The 12,822-nt window shown below is 50.7% G+C and overlaps 1 protein-coding gene across 2 annotated transcripts in view; it reads right to left on the minus strand.

Moving 5' to 3' along the window:
* SSH1 (slingshot protein phosphatase 1) overlaps window positions 1-12,822 on the minus strand; it is a 31,334-nt gene that overhangs the window by 8,987 nt on the left and 9,525 nt on the right. Inside the window, exons 1-6 of one of the 2 annotated variants that reach the window (XM_062615259.1) lie at window positions 7,900-8,311; window positions 5,201-5,304; window positions 3,770-3,834; window positions 3,342-3,463; window positions 1,009-1,077; window positions 560-625 (exon numbers count right to left, since the gene is read on the minus strand). In XM_062615259.1, the coding sequence (XP_062471243.1) occupies window positions 560-625; window positions 1,009-1,077; window positions 3,342-3,463; window positions 3,770-3,834; window positions 5,201-5,304; window positions 7,900-7,985 (512 nt within the window). In that variant the 5' untranslated portion in view covers window positions 7,986-8,311. Of the gene's footprint in view, window positions 1-559; window positions 626-1,008; window positions 1,078-3,341; window positions 3,464-3,769; window positions 3,835-5,200; window positions 5,305-7,899; window positions 8,312-12,822 lie in introns of those variants that run through there. The other variant, XM_062615249.1, reaches the window with a different exon arrangement.

The following is a 12,822-nucleotide window of genomic DNA, read 5'->3' on the forward strand; positions in this document are numbered from 1 at the left end:
GCCCAGGCCAAGAGAGATGCGTTTGTTCTGCACGGGGATGGGGAGCAGCCTCTTCAAGGAGGAATTTGCTGGCAGAGCTGCTGCTGATTCAGCCACCTCTGCTGCAGTGGTTTGGAATCCCTGCACGAGGGAGGGGTGACAGGAGCTGAAAGGTGAACAAGCACCCGGGGTAGAAAGTTTCCATGTGTCAGGAGCCCCAGCAACGAGGCAGAACACGGGGAATGCCATCGGATTGGCAACGGGTCCTGAGGCTCCTCCTTCAGCCAGTCAGGAACACGCAGAGAGAGAAAAGACTGGGTTTGCAGCCTGATGGCTTCAAGGTGGTCTTGCATATTTAGTGCCACTGAAGAGCCCACAGCTGCTCTGAACAAGCAGAAGATCCTGGTTTCGGATCAGTATTCTTAGTCCTTTACAGCACTGGTACCTGTTGCCACAGGGAAGCAGCCTCTCTGCTGCAGCTCACTAAACACCAATTACAGACCGTGCTAAAATGCAGTTTGGTTTTAATTTACTCACATAAACGAGTCTCTTTCTCAAGAAAGCCAATGAACACACGTACCACATGGCTTGCACCGACACGGGCTTGAAGATGTGCATCCTCCCTGCAGTGCTCACGCTGAAGCCACTAACAGAGAGAGGCAAAACCCAGCATCAGAAACTGCTCCTCACAAGCTGCACTCTACAAACAGCTACTGCAAGGGGCACTTAGGGTCATAAAGGATCAGGGATGAGAATTTGTACCATGGATTTTCCAACATCCTCCCAGGTAAGAATGGCAAGTGGACACCCTTCCCAGGAATGGGAGTTCAGAGGGTATTCACTGGGTTCCACAGGTTACACCAAGCAATTTAAGGGCAGCAAGACAGAATCCTCACTGTCTGAATACGAGGACTGCAGCCGTGAATCCAAAATTGGAACTTCATTTGCAAGGTGACAGAGAATCTCTCCTTGAGCAGCCCCCAAGAAGGGAAGGACAATCACATTTATCATTTTAATGTGGTTTCTTACCCATCACCATCAAGATGGATTTTAGTGTCGCTCCACAGCCGAAGAACCATTCCTATGGTGCAGCTCTTACTGGAAGAGAGGTTGTTACACAGGATGTTAAATATAGGCCACAATGAGGTCACGCCAATACCCTTAATTATTAATACTCTTTAATTTTTAAAATCCTCAAGTCTTGCTCTAGTAATTCCTAGTGATGCCTCAGGCCATCAAAGGCATGGCACAAGGAGACCGGCAGCTGAAGGCTGAGGGTTTACTCTGCTATGAGCCTGCCGATTGCTCCACAGAGCTGGAGAAACACCACAGCAGCAAGGATCAGTTTCCAGCTCTTCCACTCCAGAGCCTGCCAGAAAGCTCTGCAGCGTGAGCCCCATCACCTCTCCTGCTCCCATCACCACAAGCCCAGTGCCAGGCAGCTCCCTAGCAGGACACAGGAGCAGATCTCCGGGATCTGGCTGCAGAGGCTCAGCTCAAAACGCAGCCCTGGGAGGTGGCAGAGCAGCTGCCTGCCTGCTCCAGAGGGGACCCCGGGGGCCTTTCAGGGTGTTCGATTTCCACTTCATCACTCGGGCTGGTAGAAAAGATTTTATGACTTTACCTACCCCAAATGAACACTTTTCATTTCAGTCTGGCAAGAAAACGGAGCTATAATGGGGGCCAGTAACTTCAGATAGTAAATAATTAAGTGACTGAGATATTAAAGGAAATTGGGATGCAGACAGCAAGAGCCAGTTAAAGAACTCAGGTTTTGTTCTGTTCTTTTCCATTTTTAAGCCTTTAGCTCCTTTCTACAGCAGACAAAAGGATCTGATAGACCCACTGAATGCATATGTGGACAATGTGCACTGCAGAGCTCCGCAAGAGAAAGTGGGTTTTATTACACATATGTAAAAGGAATAAAGCCCACAAAAGCACCTGACTAGTCCGACTGTCAGCAGTGAGGACAGTTACAGCTCAGCAGTGACATTTCAGCCCCAGCACAGAGCCATGGAGCCACTCAATGAAGTCACTGATGCCAACTGACTTCTTTATGCACAGGACTTGCCCTTAATTAACAAAAGCCTGGGCTTTCAGGGGGACATGGCAGCAAACCTCACAGTTAGGAGGGATTTGTCACAACTTTTCCACCTTTCCTCTCGTCTCCATAATCATCAGCAAATTATTGCAAGGCTGGGTCAGGTCTGAAGATGACAGCAACATCCACTGTGCCATAAGGAAATGCTGCATTAGAGTTCCCTCCCTAGCACTAACAGGAGTAATTTAACCACAGATATAAGAGGCAGCAACACCAATGACAATAATCTCATTAGGAAGGCACAACCAGGAGTTTCCCTGCAAGGGGTAACGGGTTCAAACTGAAACAGGGGAAGTTTAGATTGGATCTAAGGAGGAAATTCTTTCCTGTTAGGGTGGTGAGGCACTGGAATGGGTTGCCCAGGGAGGTTGTGAATGCTCCATCCCTGGCAGTGTTCAAGGCCAGGTTGAACAAAGCCTTGGGTGCCATGGTTTAGTGTGAGGTGTCCCTGCCCATGGCAGGGGGGTTGGAACTGGATGATCTTAAGGTCCTTTCCAACCCTAACTATTCTATGGTTCTATGTCTCCCAGCAGAGCAAAAGCTCCCCCCTTCCACTTACAGCCACTAAGGTTTTCCAGAGGGAAAACAAACCCCACACTGGCTGCACCAGCACAGCATGGCAGCCTGCTAAACCATTGGAGAACAGGAACAACAGGCTGGAAGCTCTGCCAAGCCAGCCCCATGTCTCTGAGCCAAGAGCTTTTCTGCCTTGGTTTGCTCACCTACAACTGGAATAATGTGAGAGGGGCTGTGATAACACAATATTTTATTTGCCTTTCAAAGTCCTACGTGCTCTTATCAGTTGGACAAAAGCAGCAGTTCATTACTGACACATTTGTTTGTTGGTTTTGGAGGTACTTCTGCAGTATTGTTTTTTGGCAACTAAGCTACCCACCCAAAAACCCCATTGCTTCATAGCATCAACAGACTTGAAGTCTGGGGGACAGAATAAGTTCCAGCTTTTAAATGTGGCTGCAAGAGCATTCTGAAGTGAGCACGCAGCCAACTACCACAGATGAGGTAGGTACCAGCCCTACAGATGGATTACATGTGAACGCTTTGCCCGCAAGTGCCCAGAGATTCCAAGGAGACTGAAAGCTTTCTGGATCAGAAATCACCCTCCCATCCCTGTACCTGGTCAGAAGACTCAACACATCTCCTTTTCTCTTGCTAGAGTTTGCAGATCACACATAAACCAACTGCTTGGGGACACAGAGCCCAGCCTGCCCCATTTCCAAGCCCAGCCTCGCCTCGGACATACCTCTCCTTGCTGGAGAAATCCACACCCAGCAGGATGTTCTCTTCTGTGTCCTGCCGCCCGCTGCTGTACACGACCACCATGTACCGCACGCGGTCTGTCCACACGCTCTCCAACCGGACAGCCTGGGGAAAGGTCAGCAAGCTCTGCAAACACCTCGTGGGTAAGCATTACCCCCACTGCTGCCTCGGGTTTTTAAGGTGCAAGCGAACCCAAAAGCTTTATTTAGCTGCAGTGCAAAAGACACAGGGAATGACAGCCCCATCTTCTAACAGAAAAGCCACACTTCAGACAGATCCGTTTCCTGCCCCAGTTCATCACCTGGAGGTAAGGACCAGGGCAAAAGGAGTGGATCAGAAAACCTAGGCTTTGCCAGTGCTTTTCATGAACCTCCAACAGAAAGGAGAGCAGGAAAACGCAGCTTTTCTTACCAGTTTGATCCTGTCCTCACAGCGGAGGAGGTTGATCATCACCTGGAGGTGCTGGGGCAAATCACCTGCACAGAGAGCAGAGAACTCATCAGAAAGGGTCTCTTGCTGCATTAAGAATCAGCAGAATCTTGGTATTTAAGGAAACTGTGGGGTTTGTAAAATAAAATATACCATTTAAGAGAGGCCAATGAGCTTTGCCGTCCCAGAGATACTAACAGAAGTGAGCTTCATTGATGAGGACCATCTGGCTCTGTGAGAACTTGACCTTACACTATTTGGAAGGTACCAAATATACTGAGACCATCTATGACTGGCACAAACGATGATACTTTTCCTGTTACAGCATCTCAGAGAAGACAAAGATGTGGGCACAGGGGCAGAAGAGGCAGGAGGAACAACTGATTAGGAAGTGATGGATCCCTTCTATCTCAAAGTGGTTCTCGTGCATCAAGTCCCTTAAGCTCTAGAGTGGTGGGTACATTTCTGTTTGATGAAAGCAAGCAAAAGGAACAAGGAATCTACAAGAAAACAAACCCAGTTCACATCTAATAACTCAGTAATGCACTCATAACTTTCCATGCAAGATAAAATTCCTTCCGTAGGATGTTTGCTGGGTCTATGAAATCGCTGACGATTAAAGAAACCCAAAGCCAAGCTTGGCATTCAAACACCCTCTTTGTGCTTGGAGTGTTTACTAAGCAGCAGGCACACAGTACCACACTGTGCCTTTCCCACATGCTCCTGCTCCCCAAAAGCCCTGCTGATCACCTTTCTGCTTCCCCAGTGATCACTTACTCCAGACTGTCACAGACAGAAGGCTTAAAGCCACTGGGTAAGTGGAATCCACTTTCCTTATCAATCCTTGTGTACATTCACCACACAACTCCCTACCATTTCTTCCCATCAGTGTGGCACACTGGAGGGGACTGGGGGAAGGAGAGTCTGTTCTTAAACCATGACCAGTTCTTACAGGCCAGGTAGGGATGAGTTAACAGAAAAGGGGATTTTCCTGAAACCAGGAAAGGGGATATAGGGAGCTAAGAAACCTATGTCTATGCAGAGAGCCATATCCTGTTAAAACATTCCCTGCTCTTACCAGCAACACCAAACAAAACCAGCAACAGGTAGTTTCAAAAGGACAAGTGCTGGCACCGAAGTCCCAACCTTCAGATGACTGGAGGCTGGGAGAACACTTGGAGAATGTCCCTGTTGATCTGAACCAGACCTGTATTAGAGGTCCTAGAGCCCTGTGACTCTGCCCATCCCAGTTCCCTCCTCACAGGCTGAAGGGGAAGGCAAAGATCAAACCACTGAAGCACACGGGACATTCCTTCATCTATGGCTGTGGAAACCAGGGATACCTGCTCAGCACAGACACCCTGGCTCAGCAGTGAGGCAAGAAGAGGTTCAGGAGGTGTCTGAATCCACTACCTGCATGTTTGTGAGGATGCTGGAGGCTTCGCTGGCCCTGGGAGCTGTTTCCTTGTTGCAAGAAGAGGGCTGCACCTTTCACCATGAAAAAGCTCTCGCTCAGGCTGGAAAACAAACAACAGGAGTCAAGTGAAAGGAAACCCCAGCAAAAGGCACGCTCAGGTCTGTGCCGGGGGAAGGAAGGGCTTCCCCTCACTGAGCCGCAGCAGGGTTTTGCCATGAGAAGCCGTTCCCAAAGTCTGATCCTGCCACTTGCACAGCACGGCTCCAGGATTATTCATGGCTTATTCATGTGTCATCTTCCACCAACATTTTGTTACTTGGCCATGGCAGGAGATACTTGCCTGAGCTGTCATGGCCTGGAAATGACTTTATCATTTGGTTATCAAACCCCGCAACTTAAAACCAGTAAAGGGGAAGGCTTTTTACAGGCTTAGACCTGTCAAATGACTGAGCATCAGGTTCCGAGTCGATCAGTCCCTACTCATTCCAGCTCTTGAGATCTCTTTGGAATGCAAACCAAGAACATGCAACCATAAAGTGCTTGTAGATTTAAAGAGTAAGGGGGGGGACAATGAAACCTGCCCATCACCAGAGAAAGGAAACTGCACTGAAACCTCAGGGGGAAAACAACCACCACAAGAGCAAAGACTCTGCTTTGCTCTGGCTGGATACAACCATCCTAAAAGACAACGGATAAGGCAGGAGGCTGCAGTTATGTGCAGACACAATGGTATGTCCACAGAGTGAAACGACACAGCCCCCAGAAGGTAACTAAAGAGAAGGCCGAACCAGAGCAGCATGTTCCAGGCAGCACCAGCACAAACCTAATTACAACCATCAGGCACTTGTGAGCATTTTAGTCTTGGACTAAAAGTCAGCGTTTCCCCTGAGGCTCAACATCAGTGTCTACTGAGCTACCTTTTAGCTGCCACAGCAACTGCTTACACTGCGCTTCCTACGCTGCTCCAACACCACCAGGGACATTCCTCACTACAAAGCCCAATTTTCTGCCGCCCCACACTTCCAAACATAGCTCCTCATTAATTGCTGTCTGATTCGGCTCCATATAAATGCTCCATTATGTGGCTGTGCTACACAGGAGTTACTCATGCTACAGAAAACGATCCCACAGGAGTTACTGCTCCCAGCACTCATCTGTTCCGTACTTTATGCGGGGTCTCTGCCTTCGGGCAGAGCGAGCACTGATGCTCCATGCCACCGCAGGAGACAGGAATTCCGTGTCTCTTCAGCATCTGCTTTAAGCTCAGCTCTTCCTTTCTCTGAGCACAGCCAAGGTTTCAAGGCAAAGCTCCCTCATTTTCCAACTGATTCCTCGGGGAGCAAAATTCCCACTAAATCCAGACCCGGTTGAAATCTGAGATTTCAGCTGGTTCTGAAAAGCAAGCTGAAGTTTTCACCTGAGTCCCAGGCTCCACAAGTCACACATCAGGTCAACTGAATGCCAGTGGGACAACTGCACTCAAACCAAGCTCTCCTCCATGTGCACTCCCACAGAGCATTCCAGCACTCCCCACCTAGCAAGCTGTGCCTGAACAGGAGCTGCTCCTGCCTGCCACACACGCTAACAGCCAGAACTCCTGCAAAGGGGAATTCTCCTCCCTCCCATAGCGAGCCAGGAAGGGTCCCGTTTCCTTCACCCCCCCCGGATCTCCCAGGAAAGCGTTAAAAAAGGCCAGAAGCAACACAAAAGCAGTGACACCAACAGCACAGCTGGGGGGTTCAGCCACCAGCTTCACACACACTCACAGGGAAGGGACCGATAACGCACAAGGAGATAATTCACAGTATTCCTGCCCCAAGGATTTTGGGAAATGCTTCTCTCAGAAAGTGAAAAAGCATCCCAAGGGATATTCTTTTATCCCTAATAAAGCACTGACTGGGATTTCTCCAGCAGGAAAACCCTTAGAAAAGACAGAGCTCCCTCCCAAAGGCATCGGCGGCTCCTGCTCCGAGCGCTCGTCTCGCCCCATGTTCTCCTCCCGCGTCAGGGAATCTTCCATAATAAACCACAAGATTCCCAGTTGCAGGCAAATGGGTCGGCCGTGCTGCAGGGGCAGAACGGGACCGCAGGGAAAGGACAAACCACCCTGCAAAGTGCTTGTCCCGGTGCACTCCGTTGGCACGGAACTGAACCGGGAAGCAAAGCCCGAGGAAGACTTCTCTTTGCGTGCTGGCTTCCTAACCTGGGTACCAGCTTTACGAAGCTCAGCTCCCCATGAGCCAGCCTGCCTCCACCTCCCCAGTCTCCCCAAAAGCTCCCATTCCTACACGGCCAGCACGGTGCCGAACGGAGGGAACGCACCCAAGCACCTCTTTGCCAAAGCTCCTATTTTCCATCACAGGGAAGCGGCAGCATTACCCCACAGCGAGCCTTATCTCCGCTCTGGGAACGCTCCTCACTCTCAGTCCCTTCACACAACTGCTCCAAGAGACAGCTAAATGAAATGGAAGTGAGAAACACGCACGGCACAACATCCCGACCCAGTTTAAGCCCCCTTTTAAACCCTGCACTCCCAATAAACAACCAAAACTCCAGCCTCTTTAAAAAGATCTCCTACAGAACAGCAAAATCCTCCCATTAAAGAACATCCCAACTTTTGACCCTCGGCAGCAGTGATAAATGCCCCAGTAAGCAGCATTTGTTAGCAGCAGAAAAACGAGTGGCTAATACATACTAATTCGGACTGGTTCTCTTTGAACAGCAGAAGCATTGTGCTGGCCCAAGAGTCAGACAGAAGTCAGTAAAGTTGAGAAGATTCATAACTCGCTGTAAAACTCACATCCTTTTGCTTCTAAAGCCCGAAAAGCAAAGAAAAGAAGGGAAAGAAAAGGTCGGCCGTATATTCAGTGCGGAGCAGAGCAATCGCGTCTGTTGATGCTACCCAGGAACTGGATGACTTTTACAGAACACTGTGTCTTCCACTGATATCCTGGCTTGAAAAAGCACTTGTCCTAACATCTCCTGATGAAAGAGGGCCATTCAGGAGGGGGGGAAACCAGCTGAGGCTCGTCTAATCGCTTCCCTCCTCCAGACTTTGTTTGTTTGTTTGCTTCCCAAGGCAGCGCAGCGCCTATCAGTGCAGCAGCCCCTGCCTGCAGGAAGCCCCTATTCCCTGGGACAGAACTAGATAAGCATCATGTAGCCTAATGCCTCTTCATTCCTGTACAGCTAAAGCACTGCATGGCAGCTCTGGAACACAGACACGATAAAGACTTGCTGCTTACAGACCCTGACTAGTTCTTTCTCCAGGCACAAACCAGAATGGCACGTACGCCTTTCACCATCACCACAAGCCTGACCAGGGGCAGAAGCAGCTCTCTGTTCCATTCCTACCCAGCCTCACTGGCACAGGATCCACGGCCACCCATCCCCTGGATGCCAGGAATCCTGACCAGCACAGCTGCTTTACAGGAGTCACTTCAGGCTCTTGAATAAATGCAGAGCCCACAGGTTTTGTCACAGCCCCAAGGCCAGGTTGGACACAGGGGCTTGGAGCAAGCTGCTCTAGTGGAAGGTGTCCCTGCCCGTGGCTGGGCTTGGAGCTGGAGGAGCTTTAAGGTCCCTTCCCACCCATATGGATGGCAAGGAGAAGGTGCTTAATGGCCACAGCCCCACTGTGAGCAGGCTCCTGTGTCTCTTGCTTCACCAACCTTTGCTCCATCCGCTGGCTCCGTGCTGCTCAACTTGAAAAGGAAATATTTCTTCCCCTTTGGGAAAGCTCCAGAAGAGCGTGGCTGCAACACACATCAATTACACGTCCAGTTGCTCAAGCACACAATAGGCAGTGCCTTGTCAGCGTTACAAAACGCTGCCCCCCGGGTCCACAAATGCCAGTAAGGAGTCTGTTGAATATACCGGATTTTGGAACAGAGCTGCTCGCGTTAGGGGTGGAACAGAGCGAGCTGGACCAGCTGCCACTCACAGGGTTCCCTAAGCTTTGCCTTGCCCTTGGGGCTCAGGTTGTGGTGTGCTCCTCAAAGAAACCTTGACTGCCTCAGGTCCTCGAGTTCCCTGTTTTAATGGGAATCTCATGTAAGACATAATCCTGTTGCAGGATACAAGAGAACACTCTATTAATACATCTTACACAACTCGTCTCAAACTAAATATCCATACACAGAAGTCAGAAGGGGGAAAACCACTTTCCCCGGAAGACACAGCCAAGCCTGAGGTTGATTCAGCAGCCTCTTGCCAGTCCAAAGATTAAAAACTAGTGTCTAGCTAAAAGAGGCAGAACGTAGGAATGTCAGTCTGTGCCTGGCTGGGTATCCCTGCTGATCCCACCACAGCCCCAGCATCCCTCCGTACATGGATGCCCAAGGAGCCTGGGTTATCCCCACACCTCCAGTGACCCCCGGGGTTTCTGGAGCCATAATGAACTTGTTATCTCTGTGTTTGCTGCTGATCACAGCCAAGCAGCCTGCTTAGTGCAAGTGCTGCTCAGATCTGCTCGCTCCCAGCTCATGTTTTAGTGCTGAGCTCATGTAGTGAACAAGCGCATCCGCTCCGCCTGGCTTTGCTTTGTGCTCTCCTCGGGGACCCTCACTCCAGCCAGTGCAGGTCGAGGGCAGGGAGCTCTGGGAGCAGAGAGGGGAGCTCCCCTTGGATGCTCCCACAGGCCCTTGACGTGCCAAAGGGTGGATCCTGAAACAGGGCACACTGAAACAGCAACAAAACTAAGCTGGACAGGAGCACATCAAAGAGAAAGGAAGATGCGGGCAGGGCAGCAGCAGGAAGACAAGGAGCAGCTGCTCCCTGCTTCCCAAGCCACGCTGACAATTAAAGCACGCTGGCTGCTTGCTTTGGCTTGATAGGAGGAACATCAGATAACACTTCCTGACCAAGAGAGGGGCCTTCAGGAGGAGCCTGAGCAACACAAAACAGCGCCAGGGAACAAAATGAACTTCAAAGCGAGTGGCTGACATGCTACTGTTCAACCTGAGAAACAGCCACAGGAGCTGCAGCAGCAGCAAGTCCTTTCTCATGCTGTTTAAAATAGCACTTTGGGTGTTTCCAAGCGGCCTTTGCTCTGTGTCACACACTGGTCAAACAGAGTCCAGTGCCACGGAGACACCAAATGAAACACAAAGGCATCACCTTCACAAACACAGAAGCAAGCATCACCACAACCATCCCAGCTTAACATGGAGTGGGGCTATGCAGCAGGAGCAGGGAAGGACCAGTTCCATATCATACCTGCCCATTGCAAGGGGGCTGGAACTGGATGATCTTAAGGTCCTTTCCAACCCTACCTATTCTATGATTCTATGTATCATGGAGTGGTTTGCGTTGGAAAGGACCTTAAAGCTCCTCCAGCTCCAACCCCTGCCACGGGCAGGGACCCCTTCCACTAGAGCAGCTTGCTCCAAGCCCCTGTGTCCAACCTGGCCTTGAGCACTGCCAGGGATGGGGCAGCCACAGCTTCTCTGGGCACCCTGTCCAACACTTGAAATGTGGTTTTAAACCAAAGCCCTATTGCACACATGCATAGACTGTGTGGTATGATGAGAACCTGACCTGAGATCAGAACTGCAGGTGCCCAACAAGGAGGTTAGGCAGCATCCCATGCTCACAGGGGATCTTGTAATGCCTCCCCACAGGGGCAAACATCTCCCCATCCATTTCCAAGGCAGTCAGGCAGGCAGCAAGAGCCAGGGCAGGCTTTGCTCTCCTGTTCTTAGCAGTGCAGCAACAAAAGGGGAGTCTGAGCATGTATTGTTCAGCTGCAAGGCGTGGGCCACATCCACAGTGCAGGAATGCTAAGAGGGGCTGGAGACACTGCTGGCCATTCACAGCACAAGATACAAACCCTCCTCCAGCACAAAGGGGAGAAAGATAAAGCTGAAATCAATCATGAAGCCCACAAAAGCTGATTTCCCAATGGAGATGGACTGGTGGTGAAGTGCCTCCAGTACCGGGTGAGTATCACACTGGGCTTGAGCAGGGATCACCCAGCTCCACATGGAGCCCAACCAGGGCAACACACAGCTCTGAGGGCAGAGCATGGATAAACCAGCCAAGAGAAGGAAGAGGGAAGCAGACAAATTATCAGGATTGTGCCCATTCCAGCACAAATCAGTGAGCGGGAGAGCTCCCAAACAGCCAGGAAAATTCCAGGAATCCCTAGGCCTGGGGTGGTGAAGAGCCAAATAAAATAAAGAGATTGTTTCACAGGGAAAAAGGAATCCTTTTTGCTCATCCCTTTGATCGCAGAGTTCAAAAAGGCATGGGGCTGATCATGGCATCATCCAGCTACGTGATGGGCTTGGAATGAACGGCTGGAACCACAGAGAGTGTTCCTGAGATTCCCAGTGATGGCATTTTGGTGACAGCCACTGTCTCGAGAGGCTGAGGCCTGATCCTCTCCAAACCTCAACCTACCCATTGAGCTGCTATAAAGAAACTTTTCTCTCGTGCTTAGGAAAGGAGAAATAACTCTTCAGAGCCTCCTGGCAGCCCTGTCCCCAGCACCCTGGTGGGCTGAGGGAAGCCGGCTATTCCCAGAACACTGTCTCCCTTCTTCCCCCACCCTACAAGACACCCTGTGTTCTCCTACACGTCCCGTTTTGGGATGATGCTGTTGCCACGTTACTGCCATAGCTGTTCTGTGACCGCAGGTAGGGAGAGGACAGACCGCAAGCCCAGGAGTGCCAGGAGCTCCCATCTCCTCCCCAGCCGAGCTGTCAGCACATGGGCCGATCCTCCTGCATTCCTCCTGTCAGCTCATTGTTATAATCCATTAAACCATTTCATTAAGTCACCCCACTTCCCCCCCCTCAGTGGTGCCTCTCAGAGAAACAAGTGGAAACTCTCCCCCGGCGCCACTGGAGAAGAAAAGGAAGGTGAATGATAGCTTCAAGGATGGAGAAAGCAGCTTCTAAGCGGCGCACACGAAGGTCAGCCAGGACAGAGGCAACAGCATGGGAAGCACAACTGAGAATCCTACAGGCAGCGGTGGCACAGCAACCCAAGAAACAGCTCTGCTGCTGGCTTTCAGAATGACTCCAAAAAAGGCAGCACAGACCAGGCAGCACTTGACACGTTGGTATTGTGGAAAAAGAAAGTCAAATCCAGACGGATCATGTGGGGTAAAAGCAGAGTGAGAACAGTTCCAGCTCAACCCAGACACCACCTCCAGTGTTCAGCTAGACCATAGCCTGCCTTGGTTCCCCAAGGGGCTCCAGCCAGCACAAAGGCAAAGGTACACCCCAGCAAGGGTGTAGGAGACCACCAGCCAGGGGAAAAGCTGGCTTAAGATGGAAAAGAATCATAACATCACAGAATCATAGAGTCAGAATCGTTGGTAAAAACCCCAGGATTATCCCTCTTTACCTCCTCCACTCCAAACCCATCCTTTACCGGCAGCATCAGTATTGCAGAGAGAACACCTGTAGCCCAAAACGCTCTGCAGGGCTGGAGGGAGATGCCCACACGCAGGCAGGCTGTGAGCAGGCCCACAGGCAGTGGTCCCCACAGGGATGGGAGTGTTGGACGTGACCATTTGGATGGCAGACAGAGCAAACAGGCAACCTGGCAGCCTTCTGGAACAGCTGAAAGGGACCTTTTGTCCCCTTTCCTGCATTCCTGGATGCTTTGC

Source organism: Pezoporus occidentalis, unplaced genomic scaffold, assembly GCF_034315485.1.
Source record: "Pezoporus occidentalis ecotype Australia unplaced genomic scaffold, CSIRO_AGI_Poc_V1 ctg102, whole genome shotgun sequence".
In the NCBI taxonomy this organism is placed as follows: Eukaryota; Metazoa; Chordata; class Aves; order Psittaciformes; family Psittacidae; genus Pezoporus; species Pezoporus occidentalis.